The sequence below is a fragment of the Notechis scutatus genome, chromosome Z, assembly GCF_049901735.1.
Source record: "Notechis scutatus isolate UNSWTSFEM ecotype Mainland chromosome Z, rNotScu1.2, whole genome shotgun sequence".
In the NCBI taxonomy this organism is placed as follows: domain Eukaryota; kingdom Metazoa; phylum Chordata; class Lepidosauria; order Squamata; family Elapidae; genus Notechis; species Notechis scutatus.
In genome coordinates, this window is record NC_142025.1 from 48,450,386 (window position 1) to 48,475,155 (window position 24,770).

The 24,770-nt window shown below is 37.6% G+C and overlaps 1 protein-coding gene across 3 annotated transcripts in view; it reads left to right on the forward strand.

Moving 5' to 3' along the window:
• ST8SIA6 (ST8 alpha-N-acetyl-neuraminide alpha-2,8-sialyltransferase 6) overlaps positions 1–24,770 on the forward strand; it is a 67,149-nt gene that overhangs the window by 37,565 nt on the left and 4,814 nt on the right. For 2 of the 3 annotated variants that reach the window (XM_087948106.1, XM_087948104.1), the window contains 3 exons: positions 16,154–16,298; positions 23,153–23,262; positions 24,440–24,532. In XM_087948106.1, coding sequence (XP_087804232.1) covers positions 16,154–16,298; positions 23,153–23,262; positions 24,440–24,532 — 348 coding nt within the window. The remainder of the gene's footprint in view (positions 1–16,153; positions 16,299–23,152; positions 23,263–24,439; positions 24,533–24,770) is intronic. The other variant, XM_087948105.1, reaches the window with a different exon arrangement.

Genomic DNA, 24,770 nt, shown 5'->3' on the forward strand with positions numbered 1-24,770 from the left:
TTCCCCAGACTCCTCCACAACCTCTGGAGCCACACCTTCACTCCCTGTCGGCTGTTCCTCCTCTCCCTCAGAGTCCGACTCTAACAAGGGCATGACACCCCTAATCATCCTGGTTGCTCTTCTCTGTATTTTTTCTAGAGTCTCAACATCTTTTTTATAGTGTGGTGACCAAAACTAGATGCAGTACTCTAGGTATGGTCTTACTAAGGCTTTATAGAGTGGTATTAGTACCTCACTTGATCTTGATTGTATCCCTCTGTTAATGCAACTTAGGATTGCATTGGCTTTTTTGGCTGATGCTGCACACTGCTGGCTCATATTTAGCTGGTTGTCCACTAAGACTCCAAGATCCTTCTCACAGTTACTGCTATTAAGCCTAGTTTCACCCAGTCTATATGTGTACTATTGATTTTCCTAATATAAATGTAATATTACATTTCTATGAACACGTTGTCAGGATTCTGGCAGTTACTCCAATTAAATCATGAGTCTTGAGCTACACTCCTAAGGTAACATTCTATGTCCAGCATTTACTTGGGTGTAGCCAACTCTGAGATACATAATTCACTGTCACCCTTGATCCTGCTTTTCCCCACACCACTCTGGGTGTCTCATCCAACGAAAAACATCCATAATCATCAATCATGCTCTCCAATTAGATTTCTGTGCAGCAGAAGCTTCAGTCATCTAATCAGTGTTTGAAGAAAATATGAATGGAATGTACTTTCGATTCCACACTGCCGCCTGCTCTTTGAAACTCCCCCCCTTCTTTCTGTTGTCAACTATAAAACATGTGTACAAAATGTTTTTATGAGTTGACATTCGGCTCTCCTCACTTCTTGACTCCCCGCCCCCTTCTGACACATGTATTTTGTGGAGTCTAATGGCTGAGAGTAGTGGGGTATTTACATTTTTAAATTGTATAGAGATTATTGTATGGTTGGTTGTGTTTAGTTTAATTTTTTTTTCTTTTTTAGTGGTGTTTGTCCAGTTTTACTTGTGGAAGAGCACCTCATTTCGTTGCACCCGCTTGCGAGTGTAATGACAAATAAATTCTTATGTCTTATATTAGATAGTAAATTTATTTTGCCCAAATACTTTTCTTTGCAGAGCAGAGGCAGGCAGATTTTTTTTAGCTGCAAACAACACTCTGTTGTTAGAGAAATGAAATTACAGCACCATAGCAATGTGGTTGAAATATTCAGCAACAGGATTTCTTGCTTTTTTGTCTTTGTTTTGTTTTTAAAATAAACTAGTAAGGGATTGTTACACTTACTTTACTTTTCTTTCACCAAAAGATACCATTTAAGTGCCTTTAAAAATGAACAGAAAGATCATGAAAATAAAGCTACCAGTGGCTCAGTTTGTATGATATGTTTACCCATATGTTACAGAAATATTGCTTAGTCAATAATCCCTTGTTCTGGGTTTGCACAACACATTGAATCATGGACTAATTAGATGGGGTAATTTGAACAAATACAATTTGTATTCACTGCATCATGCAAAGACCAGCCAACAATGAGTAATCATATTTGTCTGACATGCTCCTTCTAGTTTTAAATAAAAGCTCTTATCAACTGCTAGGGAATTAAGAAAATGGATTGGCTATTTCCTGTATTCTTACTCATTCCTATTATCTTGTAAGCGATTGACAGATCAAATCAAATCAAATCAATCAATAAAATAAAATAAAATGTCCTGTTTCTGAATTAATACTGTGGAAGGTGAGATGTTGAACCAGAAAGACTTTTGTTCTGGGATAACTGTTATAGATGGGACCCTGATATATTTTGTTCAACATACCAAACTTAAGAATTTGAAAGTCAAACTAATTTCAGTGTGCATGTGCTTTGGCTGCTTCCTGCTACTCAAAATATTGCAAAAGTATCTTAGAATGGACGAGCATTTGTTCACTTTTTCAGTCTTTTGAAAAGGATTCCTGTTAATAGCTTTCTTCAGTGTTACATTATCCAGTTGAATTTGGAAAACAGATTAGGTAATTTTTAGATAATATGGTTTTTGTCCAGGTAGGTTAGGAATTTTGAGAGATGGAGATCTCTAAATTTTCAGGTTGGGCTGGATCCAAGCCTGCTGATGCCTGAAGCTGTAGGGAATATTACATTGCATTTTATGTTGTGGACAATGAACAGTAGAAGCTAATATTTTAAAGGGGCAATGTATAAAATGTGAAAAAGGGCATGCATACAATGAGATCAATTTGGTGTAGTGGTTAAGGCAGCAGACTAGAACAGTGGGAGATCTTGAGTTCTAGTCCCATCTTAGACACAAAGCAAATTCCAAATCATCTTGCCAAGACTTAAAGTCATTCCTACCTCTATATATACCCTTTTGATTTCTTTATAACTCATATATAACACAAAGAATTTTTTCTTCATAAGAGGTTAGCAAGTAACTAATTTTGAAAACAATGTCCAGATCAAAATTGAAAATAATTTAAAAAGCAGATTTAAAAATATATTCTGTGCAGTACTTCCTGTAATTGAAACATGATATAAAGAGTCCAAACCTGAGCCTTTTATTTTTTGTCAGTGACAGGGGAATTGAAATATAAAATAGACATGTATTTTCATTTCTGCATGTGTAATCAACTGAATTGTCAATGATTCTTTGAGAAAATATCTTACAAGTATCTGCTTCCATGAAGTTGTCTTTTCTCAGTGCTTTTCCTTTTTATAATTTTCAGAAACTACACATTAATTTTTTACTGGGATCTTGCTTTGAACAAACGAAGAATAGCAATATCCTAATCTTTTTATAAACATGAGAAAACAGTCTTTTCCTGTTAAAAAATTTACTACAGTCCTGGAAATTTTTAGTGCAAATACATACTGTGTGCTCATATGTGTTTTTCTGGCAAATGGCCAAATATATTATGAAAACTAACCAAACAATCCTATGGGAAGTTTGGATTCAGAGTCCAGAAAATCTCAGAGTGTTGAAGAAACAGACTGTATGCTTTAAAAAAAGGTGTACTGAATATTTAATGAGAGACAAGATAGGTCGATCCCTGTAGGTAAATTGGGATTGATTGAGAAGTTTCTGATTTCCACTGACCTCCCAAAGGAATTAGTTGCATGTTTTTGTCTATGTCCTTCTTATGCAGTGGTAATCCATCTTCATAGGATAACAGTTATAAAAAATAATTGACATGCACAGGGGCTCCCTTGAGATAGATAGACCATAGTTCCCCCCCTCAAAAAAATCAAATAAAGCATGGCATATGATGACAGAGATGTACAGAATCAGTGTTGGGTACCATCAGGACTAAAATATTTTTTTGAGCAACCTGTTTATACATGCACGTGCACTCACATGCATGCACACCGATATAGTGGTCTATGATTGTGGTCAATGATTTGGCATCAGATATAACTTTCAAGAAAAAACAGTATTTAATTAATGAACACCGTGGAATAGTTAGTGTGCAGAGAGCTTAACATCAATCACCAACTAAGACAGGTCATTTTAAATAGAAAGTTTGAAGCAGAAAGAACGTCTGTCACCATCTGCAGTCACAAATCAATTCCCAGTTGAAACACACAGCCTGATAATTAACCTACATTTTTGTTTATGTTGTTGGCCTAAATATAAATGCTGTAATTCTAGGCTAAATCTGCAATGGAAATAAAAGTGGAAAACTATTATGGCAGAATGATATGTTAATAGGTGTATGGAACAACAATTGCTAAAAAAAACTTGATTTAGGAACAGGTGATTTGAAATGTGCTGCACAGTTCCAGAAACATTTAAATGTACCTGGTTAAGGGATTCTGTATTGTCCCTCAAAAGAAAATATTTTTCTAGAACACTTTATGAGCCTATATCTGTTGACATTATGGGCCCAAATCAGAAAATACATATTCCTAATAACTACCAGACCATATTTAGTATCAGATTTAAATATTTGTTAAATAGGAGAAAATTGAAACAATGGAAATAAGATTTATTAAAAAGCTCCAATGAAAAATAAATAGATATTGATATTAGAAAGACTGAAAGAATGAAAACATACCAAAGTCTACTTTTAACCTGCCTTAGGCATGAAAGCCAGCTAAATGACTTTGAGCTAGTCATTCTCTATCAGCATAACCTACTTTACAGGGTGGTTGATTTGGGGAAAACAGGACGAAAAAGGAGTATTATTTGTGTTTGCTGCCTTGAGTAATGTATAAAGTAATAAAGGCAGGATAAAAATCTAATAATAATATGCAAAATAGGAAGATCTATTTCTTAATACATAGTAGGCTCAAATCAAGAAAAGTGGAACTGGAAATAAATGGGTTGATAAATACTTATGTAATGCAAGCATAATGTCCTATTTTGTCATTAGCAATCTTGCTAATTCCTGCATATACAGGACAGTGGTGAAATGCTACCGGTTCAACCCGGTTCACCTGAACTGGTAGCAAAAATTGCTACCTGTTAGGAAAAAGCTCCGATGATCAGCTGAGAGGAGAAAGAAAAGTGCAGGATCGGCCCTCCCACCCATTCCTGTGCTTTTCTGTTCTTTATCCTCTCAGCTGATTGGTGCGGCAGAACCTCAGCTGGTGTTTGGAAAGCTGTGCGTGCACACATGGGTTTAGATGCACATGCATGCCCACACAAAGTGTGCTATCACCCAACCGGTAGGGAAACTGGTAGAATCCCACCATTGATTCAGGATCCAATATGAATCAGTCACCGGGACCAAAATTTTATTCTTCCAAGCTTTCAGACTCATGTTGGAATTACTCATCAGGAAACTTCCAGCATCAGCCCAAAACCTTGGAAGAATAAACCTTGGGCACAATGACTAACTCAGATTGAATCCTGCAATATTATCCTGGAACACATACATTTGCCTTCATTCGCAAGAAATATGGGCAGCCAGAGCTTCATACTACATATACTTTTGAATGCACATATTTTTAAACATTCAGGGTAGTTAAAATGTTTTTATTAATTAAATATAAAACAAAAAATAAATACCAGAAAAAGTTATAAGGAATGAAATTTTTTTTAAAAGATACAAACATAATATTTGTATATACATAAATATATATCAAAATTCCATATATGCTTAGTTTTGTTGTATGCTGTCTAGAGTCATTTGCTTGGGAGATTGGTGGCTATATGAATTACATACATATGTACATACATACATACATACATTTCATAAGCATTTCAAAAAAAGTAACTATAATTTATTATAATCATCCATAGCTATTTTACATTTGTTTACATTACGTTTACATTAGATTCAGGCATAGATTCCCAACAGCCTTGTAATAATCTGTTTACACCTCAAGGAACAAATTGCAGGGAAAAAAACCTATCTCTTCTCAATTGCCTTTAAATACTTGGCTGTTAATATCAAAGATATGCGTAATATATCATAGTATCTTTATATCTAGATTCATAATTGCAATGGTAGTTTCTGGAGTTTGATTTATACAACAGGAACCAGATGATCCGTGTATTTAAAAGTATGTTAATTCAATCATGATCCTTTGGGGAATGCTACTGTTAATTTTTACAGTTCAGAAAGTCTGTATTATGTAGCCGGTCTCTTTTTGTGATCTGCATTTAGACACTAACCCTCAATACCTCCATAAAGTATTTTTAAAATAAAGCTTTGTAGGAAAACAATCTAATCAGAAGCAGCATTAGACTGGTCCGCAAAAGCTAAGCAAGCCTGATAGCATTTGAATGGGAAAAATTCAATTCTGGGAATTGAGAAAAAATAAAAATAAAAAACACCTTGGAAAAGGGCAGCTGCAAAGCAGTTTCATATTGCTGTTAAGAAAACTACATAAATATACCCAAGAAGCTTCTGATTCTGACTTGAAAAATATATATAAATAATTTTTATTAATTTTCTTTTTTTTACATCGTAAAACTTCATGGTATCAACAACGTTCTTGGCATCTATACAAGATTTTGATTTAAATATCATATTGCATTATATTGCATTTATCTACTATTAAATAATATCTTTAGCTATAATTACTATTCTTATATCTTTATATAGTTTACAACATTTTATTTTACTTTCTTAAGGGTTATTTCAATTAACATTTTTGTCTCACTTCTTGGTTCTGTTTGTTAGCCATTTATACCAATTTTCCAAATTGTAAAGAATTCAGAGTCGTCTTTTTCTTTCAATTTCATTGTTAGCATATTCATCTCAGCACTTTCTGTTACTTTGTGTATTATTAGTTCTTCATTAGGGGTATTTGGTGTTTTCCATACCTGCACAAAGGCTATTCTGGCAGCTGTTATAATATGTAACACTAGGTATTTTACTTCTTTCGGTAGTCTTTCTTTAATGATTCCTAATAGGAAGGATTCTGGTCTGAGCTCAATCTGATAGCCAGTGATCTCTTTTAACCAATTTTTATTTTGAATCCAGTATGTCCTGGCCTTGGGACACAATCCACCACATGTGATAAAATGTACCATTAACTTTTTTGCACTTCCAACATTTAGGACTCATATTTTTGCCAATCTTGTTGGGGCTAAATACCATCTATAAAACATTTTATATATGTTTTCTTTGTATGCAGCAGATACCATTAATTTATAATTTATATTCCATATTTTTCCCCATTCCTCTAATTCTATAGTGTATCCAAAATTCTGTGCCCATGCAATCATTGTACTTTTAAATATTTCCTCTTCCATTTTAAAATCTAATAAATATTTATATATTTTAGTTATAAGTTTTTGTTCTGGTCCCATTAATATTTTATCTAGTTGGTTCTGCCCTTTGTCAAATCCAAAATCTTTTGAGTCTTTTTTATATTTATTTTGAATTTGCAAATATGGCCACCAATCGATTATAATTCCATTTTCTTTCAGTTCTTGGTTTGATTTTAATTTCCCTTGACTATCTAATAGTTCTTCGTAGCTTACCATTTTCCGTAGGTCTAATCTATTTGAATGTATTATGGCTTCCATGGTTGACAGCCATTGTGGGATTTCTGTATCGTGTTTACCTTTGATTTTTTTCCAAATTGTAATCCATGAATCTCTTATTAGGTGTTGATTGAAATAGGTATGTATATTACTTTTATTTTCCCACAAAAATGCATGCCAACCTATGAAGAGGTCATGTCCTTCTAATGTTAAGATTCTCTTGTCTCTTAATTTAATCCAATCCTTAATCCAACTCAACACCACTGCCTGATAATAAAGCTCCCTTTCTGGTAGTCCGAGACCGCCTCTGCTCCTATTATCTTGTAATAGTTTCATTTTAATACGTGGCCGCTTGCCCAACCAGACAAACTTGGATGTCATTTTATTTAGTTCTATAAAAAAATTTTTCCCTAATTTAATTGGAATCATTTGGAATAGATATATTAGTTTTGGTAAGGTATTCATTTTCAACGTTGCTATTCTTCCTAATATAGACAGTTTCAATTTGGCCCATAATTCCAATTTTTTTCTGATTTGCTTAATCAGTTTGACATAATTGTCCTCTTTTAATGATGAACATCTAGGTGATATCCAAATTCCCAGGTATTTCACCTTTTTTACTAGTTGGAGGGAGTCCTATTGTATTTTCTAATTCTACTTTCTGTTTTGTTGTACAGTTTTTGACTATCATCTTAGTTTTATTTTTACTTATTTTAAATCCTGCTACTTTCCCAAATTTTTCTATTTGTTGCAACAATATTGATCCCGAATTCATTGGATCTTCCACTATATATACCAAATCATCAGCAAATGCCTGAACTTTATATTCCTCATTTCTAATCTTAATTCCATAAATCTCTGGATTTTGTCTGGTTGCAGCTAGCAACACTTCTAAAGACAAGATAAATAACAGAGGCGATAATGGACACCCTTGTCTCACTCCTTTTGCAATTTCAAAATCTTCAGCACGATCTTCATTTAATAATACACTTGCTTTTTGATTTGAGTATATTTCTTGTAGTGTTTTTTCTATATTAGTGCCAAAATTCAGCTTTTTAATTTGATATAGCATGAATTTCCAATTAAGATTGTCGAATGCTTTTTGTGCATCTAAAAAAATTAAAGCTGCCTGTTTTTCTGGGTGAGCTTCATAGTATTTAATCAAATTTAGTACTGTCCTAATATTGTTTTTAATTTGTCTATTTGACAGGAAACCATTCTGGTCTGTGTGTATAAGTTCACTCAAAATTGGTTTCATTCTTTCTGCTAATATTGTCATAAATATCTTATAATCCGTATTTAGCAGATTAGCCTATAGTTCGCAATTAGTTGTTGATCAGTGCCATCTTTTGCAATTAAGGAGATGTATGCCTCAGACCAGGACCTCGGAAGTCTAGCTTGCATTAATGCCTCATTATATAGTTCCAGTAATATTGGTTCAAATATTTCAGATAAATTTTTATATAATTCGCCTGGTAGACCATCTGGGCCTGATGTTTTATTATTTTTTTTGTTTTTGTATCACCTTTTGTAACTCTGTTAATGTTACTTCTTTATTAAGTACTTCTCTGTTTTCTTCTGAAATTGGGCTCAGACCATTTCCTCCAAGTAGTATCTAATGTTTTCTTCCCTAATATCTTCTTGCTTATAAAGCTCGCCAAAATATCTTTGCGCAATTCTCTTTTTCTCCTCCATCTGATAATACACTGTCCCTTCCTCATCCTTGACTTGCTGAATTAGTCTTTTCTCTTTCTCTATTTTTAATTTATGGGACAACTACCTTCCTGAGATGGATGATCGAATCTTCTAAGTCTCTGTTCATCTCTGTTACTTTCCTATCCATCCCTTCCAATCTCTTATCTGTTTGTTCAGCTTTAGTTTCTATATTCTTTATTCTCTGTTCATTCTTCTCCAGTGTCTGTTGGATCGTTCCCATCTTCTCCTCTAAATTTTGAATCTTACCCTTCATTTCTCCCATTTCCGTCTTCATATCTGTATGGTTATTAACCATTGTCTCCTGCATTTTAAGCATCGTTTCCTGAATAGCTGTTAATGTTGCTTGCATCGTCTGCATGTTGGCCGCGTTGCTCATCTTTTCCGTATTCAACATTCCTTCTATTGTTTTTTGGCCCGCTGGAGATGCAATAGACATTGATGAACCAGACATCGGTTTTTTCCCTTTCAGGTTTGCTGTTGTAGTACTGGTCATATTCCTAACTTTATTGTAGATATCTTCCCACTTTACCATTCACTGTTTAATTTTTCTTTTGTTATTAGTTCTATTCAGTAGTTTCCCTTAGAATATAAATATCTTTTCCCACTTATGATATTCTAAATTATTCAGATTTTATTCAATCTTTTATAGAATCTGAAACTAACTGAATAACCAAAATTAAAGAAGATAAAGAGGGGAGAGAGCTAAAGGGATGACAGGAAGGATAACATCAAAATGAGAGAAAAAAGGGAGAAAGAGTGTAATATAATATCCTAAAATATACTTGTTCTTATACAACTATTTTCTATTACTATATTATGGTATATCAACTGTATTCTTTATCTTTAACTGTACAGTTCAGTTTCCTTTAAACAATTCTATATTCCACTTCTTATATATATGACCTTACTTATTTCATTAGTTGTTAGTAATCAATCAATCAATAATCATCAAAATAGTATTTCACCAGTTTTCACAGTTTCATATCATTTAACTTTTTAAATTCTTAATAAATTCAATCAAACCTTAATCAAAATGTTATTTCATTAATTATATTCTATAAAAAGAAGTCCAGTAATATTCAATCACTTTCCTTTCCTTGTCCGTTCACGTTTTGTTTAGTCACAGTCTGTTACATCAGCTTCTCCTCTCTGTATAATCTCAAAATGTCACTTCCGTTCTTGGGTTTAGTCCTGTCTCTTACTTTTTTTTCCACTGTTCTTCTTTTACAAGTCACAAATCCATCAGATTAAACTCCAAATTCCTAGATAATCAGTCCAATCAATTCCAAATTTTTCAGAACAGGTCCAAGACACCAGTCAATCTTTAATCAACTAAATCGGCTTTGATCTCTATCTTAAGAGTTCCTTGCTTTCATCGCCGGGGCCTCCAAACGTGCAGATTGGGGATGAGAGAGCAGAGCTTGCTCTTCTCTCCCCACCCCGCCGCAGCGCTGCAATCGGAAGTGTTGTACACTCCGGAAAAAATATTTTATATGGCTATAAGTGGATGTAGAGATTCATTCTCCAAGCTTGTAGGTAGTTCCCAAACATTTCATTACCAGGTGAGGTAACATATACAGTGGAATTTCTGGAATGCCAGTGCTGGTGTTCTTCTGCTTATAAGTGGTTCGAGTTGTCAGTAGGTCCTGTAATGGAAGGGTCACACTAGGTGAAGGTCAGGTGTGGGTCCCGTCAGGTGAAGTCCTTGCAATGCGTCTTGTGATGGGGAGATCATGTCAGGTGAGGGTCATTGGGAGGTGAATTGCTGGTCGAAGGGGCTGAAATTGATACTGTCGCTGGTTGGTGGTGCAGTTGATTTGAATTCTCAGGGGCTTGTAGGCTGGTTATAGGCCAATGTGTCTGTTGATGGAATTGTTTGTGGAGTGACAGGCTTTCATGAACTCATGAGCATAGTGGGTGGTAGAGTGGCCGATGACTCTTGTATTGCTCCAATCAAATTGATGCTGTTCAGTGTCAGTGTGAATAGGGATTAAGGATTTGGGATCATGGTGATTGACTGCCAGCTTGTGTTCATGGATTCTGGTTTTCAGTTGATGTGATGTTTGTTCCCCACCCCACCCCATAGAATTGGTTGAAATTGTTACAGTTGATTTTGTAAATTAAATTATTTATTTCAACCTCTAGGAATAACAATAGGTCACATACCCACAAATTCACAGCCATACTCCACCAGAAATTATCCAGAATCACAGACATGATAAGGATGAAAGAAACAATGTAATTTACAAAAACAACTGTAACAATTGCAACCAATTCTATGTGGGACAAACATCACATCAACTGAAAAACAGGATCCATGAACACCAGCTGGTAGTCAATCACCATGATCCCAAATCTCTAGGTACACTGACACTAAACAGTCCCAATTGTGATTGGAGCAATACAAGATTCATCAGCCACACTACCACCCGCCGCACTTGCTAGTTCATTGAAGCCTAACACTCCACAAGCAATTCAATCTACAATCAGCCTAAGAACCTCTGAGAATTCAAATCAACTGCACAACCAACCAGCATCCACAATCCCCCCAAGCAGCACTTTACCTCCCGATGACCCTCACCTGACATGATCTACCCACCACAAGACCATCACAAGACCTTCACCTCACATGACCCACACCTGACATGACCCATTACTAGACCTTCACCTGAATGTGACCCTCCCATCACAAGATCTACTTCTTCTGTATAAGCAGAAGAACACCAACACTGACATTCCCTAAATTTTGCTGACAATGTTAGCTAGCCTGGTAACAAAACATTTGGAAAGCAACCCACAGGCTCAGAGAATGAACCTCCATTCTCATCCTATACCCGAGCTACAAATATTTTCCACTATTGCATGGCTATAAGTCATGTATAAGCTGTAATGCAAGTCTAAGGCACAGTAACTTGAGAATAATATTTATGACTCAAAAAGTGAGTTGAAAACAATTTTAGGTGCTCAAATAGTGCAAAAGTACAGAATTTCAGTTCTAGTAGGTGAAGGATGTCATTATGATTTTCAGTTGCCTCTCTTATGGAAGTCTTTATATTTCTGATAATATTTTGATATGGAAACGTGTGTGTGTTCTGTGATTCCCCTATATAATTTTTATTTGATCTAATCTGATTTGATTTGACTCAAACTGATTTGATTTTGGCACCACCTTTTTCCAGAGCTATTCTAAGCATCTTGAGACAGAAAACAGAACACAAATAAAATAACATAAATACAAAAACACAATCATTATCCATACATGTTTTTTCAAGAGTTAATGAACATCTTCCTGGGCTGTTTTATGATGATTTTCCTACCAACTTAAACAGATTGGTTGATGTTTAGTTTATAAGTATGATTAGTTGGAATTTATTTTAATGAAATGTTTTGGATTTAACTTTGGATTTATATGTTCCATTGTATGAAAGAGGGATTTTTGTTTTGTGCTACTAATTTATTTTACATCAAAGGAAACTATTTGCATAAAATATGTACATTTTATAAACACTAGATAGTAAGATTTCACAGACCAAGGTGTGATTAAACCAAGGTGATGTATAGACCAAATATTTTTTAGTGATTCTCAAAGAGGAAAGTGTGTGTAATTACTGGTGCTAAAATCAAAACATTGCCAGTATTTATTTTGGCATAATTGTATTCATCTTAAGAAATGAGGAAGGAATAATTTAAGAAATATTCTTGTGTTGTCTCTTGTCCCACTGATGTATGGTATTAACATGATACTGCTTGATTGCATTTACCTCATTAGACGAAGCATAAAATTAACTGAAACCTTTTTGTATTAGTTTTTCATTTAAAAAAAACATTGGGCCATTTCTGATTATATTACAATAATGCTCTCTTGCGTTGGGAATAGCTTTGCTTCTGAATATTATCCATCACAGAGACATTTTAACTGATATTCACATCCTGGCTAAAGCAGCTACTTGCATACACAACTCTCTATTTAAACGTACTTTGTAAAATGCATATTTAAAATGAAAATAATGCAATGCACACCCAAGCAGTAGCTCAGCAGTTAAGATGCTAAGCTTGCCGACTGGGCCCTAGATTTGCCCATGTGACACCTTTGTTGAATGAGCTGCACTGGCTTCCATTTTTTTTCTGAGTGCAGTTTAAGATGTTGGTCATCACCTGGAAAAGCCCTATATGGCACACAGCCAGGTTACATGTGGGGCTACCTTTCCCTAAATCATTAACTTTTATGTCTCTAAATCTACGCATCCTACCAGGCCAGATGGGCTGTATATACTTCTATTCCTTTTCCCTAAATATTTCCATCTGAGGGGAGCTAGGAAATGTGTCTCTTCTGTGGCAGCCCCTGCCCCCCTCTTCCTCTATCCCATTGGCCTTTCATAAAGCCTTTGAAGATTTGACTTTTTCCCCAAGGCACTGGCATAAGATTAAATGACTGAACAGTTTATCTTGATGCCAAATTTTTATTTTTAATATTTTAGTGTATTTAGTGTCATAGGTTTAATATGGTTTCATGTGATATTTTAGCTTTTGATTAGGAGCCACTCAGAGTTGGTAAGAATATAGGTGACTGTATAAATGTTTTAATAAACAAACAAACAAAATAGTATTAACAATGAATTTTTAAAAATCATTATTTTTCCATATCTGTATTGGCTCCTCCGAACTATCCTATTCATGGTAATAATAGGGTAAGTAAAGCCTTACAGAATTAAAATATTTCATAAAAAATCTCTCTTCTAATTTGTAACACATTGTACACCCATTTTATTTTTATTTTTATTTTATTTACTTTGTCAAGCAATTATAAGACAACAGGTATTAGTATAAACATGAAATGGATACATATAAGAAAAATAAAAAGAAACAATAGGACAGGGACGGTAGGCACATTGGTGCGCTTATGCACGCCCCCTACAGACCTCTTAGGAAAGGGGTGAAGTCAATAGTAGACAGTCTAAGGTTAAAGTTTTTGGGGTTTGGGGAAGAAACCACAGAGTCAGGTAGAGTATTCCAAACATTGACCACTCTGTTGCTGAAGTCGTATTTCCTGCAATCAAGTTTGGTGCGGTTTTTTTATGTTTCATCCCTTGGAGAATTTTTTTTAAAGTAGCAACTGCTGCTGTACAATGATTACAGTGATGGAGTCGGATAGGGAAGATCCTATTGAGGTGCCTGGAGGATGCGTGGGCGGGGGACAGAGGTTATGGCTGAACCCTGGCAAGACTGAATGGTTTTAGGTCTGTGGAACTCTTAGATCCAGGCCTTTGACATCTTTAATTCTGGATGGGGTGACACTTCCTCAGATCCAACCTGCAACTTGGAGATTCTCCTGGATATTCCTGTTCAAAGAGCAGGTAGCAGATGCAGCTAGGAGAACTTCAAGTAGTGTGCCAATTGTGGCCTTTCTGGACCAGGAGTCCCGTGCTCAATCATTCAAGCCCTGGTCATCTAATGCCTGGACTACTGCAATGGGGCTAACCTTGAAAACCATTAGGAAATTTCAACTTGTGCATAGTTAGCAGTGCAAGGAATCTTTGGCGCCCCTAGAATGTTTCACTGCTGTTCCATGAGCTGCATTGGCTGCCACTATTTTGGCTGCCAGTCAAGGTGTTGGTTATTATCTATAAAGCCATGCATAACATGAGTCCTGGTTACTAGAAAAACCATCTCACCCATATGGGACAGGCCTGCCCCACCCATTTTACAGAGGAAGCATGCTGCAGATACCGTCAATCAAGGAATCCCAGCTAACTGGGCTCTTTTCCATCACCCGAGTCCTTTGGAACAAGGTGCTCCCTTGGGCTTTCAGTGAAGTTTCAGTGAAGTTAAAATGCAACAACCAATAATTCCTATATATAAATTTACTCAGGAATAATTACCATGGGATAATTCTGAAATACTAAAGTGTGTACTTCAGAATGGATTTTGTACGAGTAGACCTTCCACCTCTACATCCTATAACAGCAAAGTGGATTGCTTCATCAAAAGCTTAGGATCCACTCAGATTAGATCAACTAAGTTTAATATTATTCAATCCAGTGCCTTTATACTTTAAAAGCCTTTCACTAGAGCAGGGATGTCAAACTCAAGTCCCGGGGGCCAGATCTGACCCATGAGGACGTGCTGGAAATGGCGAAGGACTGGCCTGCGGTGCCTCTGCCAGTAGAAACAGCTCAGGAGGGCTGTCCCGAGCTCCGTTTTTGCTGGCAGAGGGTTGCAGGATGCTGTTGCAGCTGAAAACAGAGCTTGGGAGCCACAGATGGCCCCGACATGAGTGACATTGAGCTGGCCACACCCACCCCGGCCCCCTGAGGTCAAACACAACTCTGATGAGGCCCTCTATGAAATTGAGTTTGACACCCCTGCACTAGAGTAATGGAGAAATGCATAATTTCCTGGAAACAATTCATTGAAATCCTGAGCTTAATTTAAGCAGGATAACACTATAACATTATAATTATAAAGCTTAGTTTAGATCCATTCCATCACAGAAGGGACATTACTAAAGAATATTATCAAGTATTATTCTCATAGGCAAAAAAGTAGGTTTTTTTATGTATCTAAAAGCTATAGATAATATTAAATTAGGTGGTTTTTTAAAAGTATTTTGGGACCTGTCTGCTATCATGGCTGAATGTATTTGAATATTGAAAATAACAAAAAGCCTTCTAAGTACCAAAAAATAAAGAATATCACTGAGCAAAACTCAGATGCTACCAATATAGATACATAACGATATTTTGCCCGGGAGTCTTAAGAGTACTTTGTATTTTAAATCAGAAGTTATTAATAAGTTATTAATCCACTATACTCTTTATGTTAATAGACATTAATAAAAATTGGGGTGTGAAATTAATGTTGTCTGTTAAGTGCTAGTTATATCTGATCAACTTTATTTTGCCATGTGTTTTCCTTAACTGGACAGGCAGATGCTTTGAAGAATTCCAAAACAAAGTCTGCAGCGATAGCATTTTTTCATTATTATCTGGTAGTCCTGGTATTTGATCAGGACTAGATCCATTCCTAAAAAAAGAACTACATAGACCTACATAATAACAAATGACAAAATAACTGTGGTATTTCATTGCTTGAAATTAAGGTCATTAATCTTATTGAACCCTTTTTCAACATGATGTTATCAAAAATATGTTGCATTCCAACTCTTAAAATCCTTAGCTAGCCTTTGTTGGCCAAACTGGTTGATAAATTATATGAATTGAAATCCAACTTATCTCAAGAATGTCTTGTTGGGGGTCATTTAATGCAGGGATGTCAAAATTCATGGCCTGGGGGCTGGATGCTTCACATGCTTGTCACACTCACCCCCGTTTTAATAAAAAAAAGTTGCAATGCATCACATAATGATAATGTGATGTGAGTTTGACACCCCCAATTTAATGCATGTTTATAATAATAAACAATATGAATCAGAATTTTATTGTATTTGGTGCTGATTATCATCATATTAATATCTCTACTCATTATACTGGTCTTTCATTTTTATTATGAACTTCAGGGCAGAGCTTGCTTCATGCTGCGATGCTATGCATAATTTTATTGCTTCTCAAAATAATACCCCACTGGGAAGCAACATGACTTATGAAGTGGACAATAAAAAAACCATCCACATTACAGAGGACATATTCCAGATGTTGCCAGAGGTAAGAATAGCTATGATGTTTATAATATATCATAAACAAAGCAGTATAGGACCAATAAGAGGTGGAAAAATATATATTTTGAGTTTAGTTTTGACAATAATAATTAAAAAAATAAATTCTATTCAACTCAGCTCTAGTCAGATGTGATGTCCAATTTCACCTCACCAGAACTGGAGAATGCCTTTTGCATGAGAAAGTTTTGTCAGTTTGAAATAAATGATTAGGCCAAATACAAAGACTCAAATGTAAAATTGATCCATGTTTTGGTCCATAATTGTATGCAAGGTCATTGCTATGTACCTCTAGCATTTTAGAAAGCAAATATGGTAAGAAGTTATGGAGATACACTATAGAAAGGTATGCATTCATTGACTGGATTCACATTTCATCTTATATACTATGGGCTTGATTTGTATATAAATGTTGCTATTATAGGTTGTAGACCAGTGGTTCCCAAAGTGGGTGGTACCACCCCGTGGGGGGCAGTGAAATGCTTTAAGGGGGTGGTAAGAGGTAAGGGGACCAGCAGGGGGCGCTAAGAGGTGGCGGGGGCATTCGAGGTGCTGGCCCCGCAGGCTCACTGACTGCTGGCTACACAGCCCATTGACTTTCCAGCCAGCCGGGCTTGCGCACAGGATGCAGCTGGGTGCAGCTGCGGCTCTCCAAGGCGCGTGGCTCGGTTCGGTTGGCCTCTTCATGGCCGTCTTGGACCTAGAACCTAGCCTCCCTCTGCAGCCCGGTTCTTCTGACCGAGCCCTGCGCTTGCTTGCTTGCTTACTTAGTTTCCAAGCAATCGTTCCCTCCACCTCCGCCGGTCTGGGCTGCTTCCGCACGCCTTCCTCCCCCTGGGCGGAGCATAAAGATGGGTGGAATGCTTCACTGAAGTTGTGAGTCTCTGAGCGTTTGCAGAGTACTTCCCCTTGCTTAACCATACAGCAACGTGCCCGCTCCCGTGCACTCCGCATCGAACTCAAAACCCGTCTAGACAACGGAGAGAAGGACCTGTACATTGACTACCATGCTGACTGCATCAAAAGTAAGACACGCAACCCAATACCCAACTTTTACCCTCAACCACTACCCTACCTCAACCACCTACCACCACCCACCATCACCCAAAACTACCCACCACCCACGATCACTCAAGACTAGGCACGCACGCCCCAACTACCTCAATCCCAACTGCTCCCGGACTTAAATGCAAACTACTCAATGCAAGAAGCCTCGTGAATAAAATACCTGAATTTCTCATCCTCTTAAATATGGCTAACTTCGACATTATATTTGTCTGTGAAACATGGCTCAATGCATCTCTCCCCGACTCCATTACCACAGTAAGAGACTATCATGTTTACCGATCAGATCGTGAAAATCGTCGAGGAGGTGGTGTTGCTATATTCTATAAAAATCCTTACATCTAAAAAATATCCAAGTTACCCAGGAGCTTGCCCTTCCTGAAACCATCATCTGTGAACTATCCTTAAATATCACAATTCGATTCTTACTATGTTACAGAGCACCTGATTATGACATCGAACATGTAAACAAGCTAAATACACTACTAACATGGGCTACATCCTGCCCATACCCTTTTATCTTTCTTGGAGATTTCAATCTACCTCATATTGACTGGACCCTAAATAATTGTACAACTGAAATCATACACACAACCTTCTTCAATGCTATTACAAATCTAGGTCTTGAACAACTAGTAACCAACAACACTAGACTGAACAACTGCCTCGATCTCATCTTCTGCAATAGTTTGAATTTAATTTACGAATACAAACCAAAGAACCCTTTTCCAGTAGTGATCACAATATGATTGACTTTTGCCTCAACATACGTCCACACAAAAATCACCACAATGATGTCATCCCTAGTTGTAACTTCAAAAAGGCAACTATGATCTTATAGATAACGATCTCTCATCCCTCGATTGGCAATCTCTATTCACTGGATGCAATACTGTTGAAGACCATTACAACATATTTTTACTTGAAGTCAAAAGAGTCATCAAACTATATGTTCCAACAACAACTCCAAAAACAAAACAAAAAGCAGATTACCCATATCAATAAGGAAACTTCAATCCAAAAAGAGATCACTCTGGCGGAAAAACAAATCTGGTCACGTTGCTAATTTCAAAAACCGATATAAAAATTTATGCCACCAGATAAAGACCGAATGCACCAATTACCACATTAAACAAGAGGAAAACCTTCTAAGCACCAATTCCACCCGTGCTTTTACAATTTTGTAAACAACAAACTAAAAGACTCAAGGTCCATCCCTCCCTTGATAGGACCTGATGGTAAAGACTGCAGCGACGACACCATTAAAGCCAACATCTTTAACACATTCTTCGGCTCAGTGTTTGTAAACAGTAATGGATCATGCCCAATGTTTCTAGCCGTACCACAGACAACAATAATGATCTAATACATATCGATTTTACAGTAGACAACGTTGAAAAAGCACTACGCAACCTAAAACCATCTCTATCTATTGGACCGGATGGAATATGTGCCTACTTCTTAAGAAAACTATCCGCTGCCATAGCCAAACCTCTAAGCATAATCTTTGAAAGATCTTTCAGAACCAGCTCCTTGCCCAACCTATGGTCACAAGCCACAGTCATTCCCATCTTCAAAAGGGAGACCCAAGCCTAGTTGAAAATTACAGACCAATCTCCTTATGCTGCATCACCTGTAAAGTCATGGAATCAATTATTAACCAATCCATCATCCTCCATTTAGAGACCAACAACCTACTCTCCAATAAACAATTTGGTTTCAGAAAAAAACTATCCTGTAATCTGCAACTCTTACACTGCAAAAACATATGGACTACTCAACTCGACCAGGGCAAAGCAATGAGCGCAATCTACATAGACTTCTGCAAAGCCTTTGATTCAGTGGTACCACGACAAACTACTCCTAAAAATAAAATCTTATGGTATCTCTGGACAACTGAATAACTGGATAGAAGCATTCCTGTCAAACAGACAACAAATGGTCAAAATTGGGAAGCAGCCCTATCAAATCCAGTACCTGTCAATAGTGGTGTTCCCAAGGCAGTGTTCTAGGACCAACTCTCTTCATAATCTACATAAGCGACCTTTGTGATCATATCAAGAGCAATTCGTTCTCTTCGCTGATGATGTAAAGCTGTTCAATACCACAGACAATACTACTACCCTACAAAAGATCTAGACTATGTATCTGAATGGTCTAACATATGGCAACTCCAAATCTCAACAAATAAATGCTCTGTCTTACATATTGGTAAAAAAAATCAGAAAATAAAATACAAGCTGAATAGTCAAGATCTTGTTGATGACCCAAGCTCTGTAAAGGACCTGGGAATACTCACCTCTAATGATCTAAGTGCTAGAGCTCACTGCAACTACATAGCCAAAAAAAGCATTAAGAGTTGTTAACCTAATCCTACGTTGCTTTTTCTCTGGTAATATCTCACTACTAACCAGAGCATACAAAACATTTGCTAGACCAATACTCGAATACAGTTCATCAGTCTGGAATCCTTATCACGTATGTGATATTAACACAATTGAGAAAGTCCAGAAGTATTTCACAAGAAGAGTTCTCCACTCTTCTACCCGTTATATAGAATACCTTACGCCACCAGACTCGAAATTCTAAAACTAGAAAACCTCGAATTACGCCGTCTTCGGTCCGACTTAAGCATGGTATATAAAATCATACATTGCAGTGTCCTACCTGTCAATGAATACTTCAGCTTTAACCATAACAACACAAGAGCACACAACAGATACAAACTCAAAGTAAACCGCACCAAACTTGATTGCAGGAAATACGACTTCAGCAATAGAGTGGTCAATGTCTGGAATACTCTACCCGACTCTGTAGTCTCTTCCCCAAACCCCAAAAACTTTAACCTTAGACTGTCACTATTGACCTCACCCCTTTCCTAAGAGGTCTGTAGGGGCGTGCATAAAGCGCACCAACGTGCCTACCGTCCCTGTCCTATTGTTTCTCTTATTCTTTTATTTTTCTTATATGTACCCATTTCATATATTCACAACTATGTATACACTTGTACTTATTATCTTGTAAACAATTGACAAATCAAATAAATAAATAAATAAATAAATAAATAAATTTAGGGCAAAAAAAAAAAAAAAAAAAAAAAAAAAAGTGGACCTTGGGTTGAAGCAAAAGGGTGAGGTCGGCTGCATCGCTGTCCTGGGGAGGTTGGCATTGCAAAATTGGATGCCAAGGGGGCTGGAGAAGGGGCAGAGGACCAGCTGCAGGGGGCTGGAGAAGGGGCAGAGGGGGCAGCTGCAGGGGGCTGGAGAAGGGACAGAGGGGTCAGCTGCAGGGGCTGGAGAAGGGGCAGAGGGCCAGCTGCAGGGGGCTGGAGAAGGGGCAGAGGGGGCAGCTGCAGGGGGCTGGAGAAGGGACAGAGGGTCAGCTGCAGGGGGCTGGAGAAGGGGCAGAGGGGGCAGCTGCATTAAGGAGCAGGAAGATCTTAGCCATGGTTTATTCATTGACCAAGCCAGAATCAAACAGCATGCTAAACTCTAAACCAGAATGGCTGGGTTGATACATTCAGCCCGTGTTTCTCAACCTTGGCAACTTGTGTGGACTTCAATTCCCACTCTGGCTTTGCTCTACTAACTTTCTCAAAGTGCCACTGCTGTCTCATTCTTTCTTTCTGTTTGTCCGTCCGTCCATCCATCCACCCATCCAAAGGCCTGCCTGTCTGCCTGCCTGCCTTTCTGTCTACCTACCTACCTACCTACCTATCTACTAATATAGATCTATCTATCTATCTATCTATCTATCTATCTATCTATCTATCTATCTATCTATCTATCTATCTATCTATCTATCTATCTATCCATCCATCCAAAATGTCTGTCTGTCTGCCTGCCTGCCTGCCTCCCTCCTTGCCTACCTGCCTGTCTTTCTGTCTGTCTGTCTACCTACTTACCTATCTAACAATATAGATCTACCTAGCTACCTATCTACCAATCTACTTACCTACCGACCTATCCATACATTCATCCAAAAGGTCTGCCTGCCTGCCTGCCTATTTACCTATCTATCTACCAATCTATCTACCTACTTACCTACCTGTCTCTGTCTGTCTGTCTGTCTCTCTATCTATCCATCCATCCATCCATCCATGTTCGAAGCACTGGCCCCACAGGCACATTGGGAAAGTAGAGCAAAGCCAGTCTGGGAGGAAGGGAGGGAGGAGAGAGAGTGAGAGAGGGAGGGTGGGAGGGAGGGAGAGAGAGAGAGAGAGAGAGAGAGAGAGAGAGAGAAAGAGAGACCTGATGCATCAGATTGAAATGAGGCCTAGTTTAAACTGAGGCCCTTTTCCACATTGAAACATTTTTGCCAGCACATTGAAACCTCTTCGGCTTCAATTAAAGGTTTTGTGGACAAAACATGGTCAAGACTATCAGGAAGCTCTCTCACATTTTGTTGAGGCTTTAAACAGGATCCATTGGACCAGATCTACACCCTAAAAAATTACTTTTCCCCAATGTATTACAGTGCCAATTCTGAAGAAGGCAAAACCAAAATGTATTGGTAAATTACAAGGAGACACACACACACACACACACACACACACACACACACACTCCCTTCTAACCTTGCTGGAGCAGGTGATTGGACTAGAAAAGATATTTCATTATCTTTCTCCTCCCTCCCTCCCTCCCTCCCTCCTTCTTTATTTCTTTTTCTTTCTGTCCCTTCCTTCCATCACCCCCTCTTTCTTTGTCCCTTTTTTTTCTTTCCCTTTTCTCTTTCTTTTCTTCCTTCCTTCTCTCTCTCTCTCTCTCTCTTTCTCTCTCTCTCTCTCTCTCTCTCTCTCTCCTTTCTCTCTCTTTCCCTCTCTCAGGCTCACCTCATTGACTTGACTTGCTTGGGCAGGTCCCTCCAGTGCAGTGGGCTCAATGGGGTGGACCTGTGGGGCCGGCGCCTAGAACGCGGCAGTGTCGGCATGTTTGAAAAGTCGAGCAAAGCCAGAGGTCGGTAATTTTTGCTGCAAAGAATCACAAAAGCTTCTGGGTTGTGCACAGGAAGGGACATGCGTCAATGCAATTCAGCAACATAAAATAATGAGATACAAATAAAACAACAAGAATCAGCAAAGCATCTCTGATTAGATTTTATTCTCTGCTAGAATCTAATCAGAGATGCTGCTGATTCTAGTGCAATGACCTGCTCAGCAGGGTTAGAAGGAGTGTGTGTGTATGTGTGTGCATGGCTGTCAAAACTCCAAAAACAGGTCAAGTATCTCTGGGGAGGCCAGTCATAAATTAGAACACTTGCTAAACAACCGGCTATTAAGTGAGGACCACGTGTATTTGGTTTGCCAGTCACCTGGCCATGCCCACCCAGTCACATGACCACCAGATTACACTTACCCTCTCATGTGACCAGCAAGCCATGCCCAGCCAGCAAGCCATGCCCACCCAGTCACGTGACCAGCAAGCCACACCCTCAAATTAGGCCACGCCTACAGAAATTTGATTCCCACCCTTGGGTGGGGGTCACTGAGGATGAGTTTGTAGCACCAAGGGGACGGTGGACTGAAAAAGTTTGGGAACCACTGTTGTAGACCATGTTTATGGTTTTGCACAGCAGCATTTCAACAAACCACGATTAAATGAAAATTGGCTTAATGAAATGTGTATCCAGAATTATTGTTTGGTCCCTGGAAAACACTGGGAGTTTAAGGATAGGAGACTTATACTTACTAGCAATCATTCAGTAAGTACTTTATTAAAAGAAATGGATGCTCATCCTGTTTTAAACTCTGACAACTCTGTCACTGTCTCTTGTTTTCAGTTTCAGCCTCTGGATTTTCCTTTCAAGCAGTGTGCAGTTGTTGGAAATGGAGGAAATCTTAAGAGTTCCAATTGTGGAGCTGAAATTGATAAATCTGACTTTGTGTTCAGGTGAGATTTTAAGTATGATAATCCACTCATTGCATTAATAAGAAAGAGAATCATTGCATTAATAAGAAAGAGAGTCAGCCAGCCTTTCCCAATGTGGTGATATTGGCTATGGATGGCTGGAATTATAGCCTAACACATCTAGAAGACGAAGGCACATGTTGTAGAACAGGGATGTCAAATTCATGGCCCTCCAGATGTTTGACGCTGGCCACGGTCCACCCCCAGTTTATGAAGGAGAAAAGGTTGTGATATGTCATGTGATGACAGCATGATGATGCGAGTTTGACACCCCTGATGTAGAAGAATATAAAGATCGTTAACTGCAAATATAACATTGTTTATCCCCACCTTTCAATACCAGCTGATTGTGCCGGAATTTAGATGTTCAAGTACAGTATGGTCAGTTCTAAGTGGGGATAGCAAGCAAAGGGTTAAGTTATATTTGCTATATTTGCCTGTATGGTTTTTTTATTGCTCTGTAATGAAATCAGCTGTATCAGATCCATACATATGTTGAGGTGAGCTTAGCTCTGAGATTTTCTATTGAAATGAAGACAACCTGAATCAAATAAATGCACGGTACTTCCACCTCACCAGTTTTCTTTCCCCAAATGATCTATTGAAGTACTTCTATTGTAGCTTGTTGCAAACGTAACTGGACTTAAGAACAACCTCACATCTGAAGAGTTACCTCTGATCCATCTATTCTCCTTTTGAAAGGCTGACAAGATGGAAAGGCTGTTACATATTTTTTGTAGTTATATAAATTTGTGTCTACTAAACTAAAAGATACATAAATTTGTATCACAAATCCATCTACATAATTAGATAAATATCCTCCCATTGTAAAGAAGGAATGCTGTAAGTTAGTTATGATTCCTAATTTTGAGCTTCAAATATTATGTATATGATACATTTTCAGCATATATTTATGCCAAAACATAGGTTCCATTATTTCTTAAAGGCATATTTAGAAAAAGCCTTAGAAATCCAATCTTTCAGATACAGTGACGAGGCTATAAAAGTAATAAAACTACAATTCTCAGAATTCAGCTGGCTAGAGGTTAGATAGAGCCTGATTTGGTAAAATTAATGTATCTTTTAATACTTGAGAGAAATCTGACTATTACAATAGGAGAATAGGAGTGGAATCTAAACACCTTTTGTAAAATTACAGGTGTAATCTTCCCCCAACCAGCGGAAATGTCAGTCAAGATGTTGGCAATAAGACAAACCTTGTAACTGTTAACCCAAGCATTATAGCTCAGAAGTGAGTATACCTGTAGTATGATTTGCAATCTGTGTTTAATTATTAGGCTAAACATCCAGAAACTCATTGGTGTGTTATCCACACCATCATGACTTCTCAGTTCTATTGGCTTCATTAATGTCTCAAATTCCTTCTTAAAAGGCAGGCTAATGCAAAGAGAGATCCTTATCCTTTCCATCCTTTGAAAAAGTAATGCAGCCGTGGAGTCCTATAGTTTCTGCTTCCACAAATTTCTCCA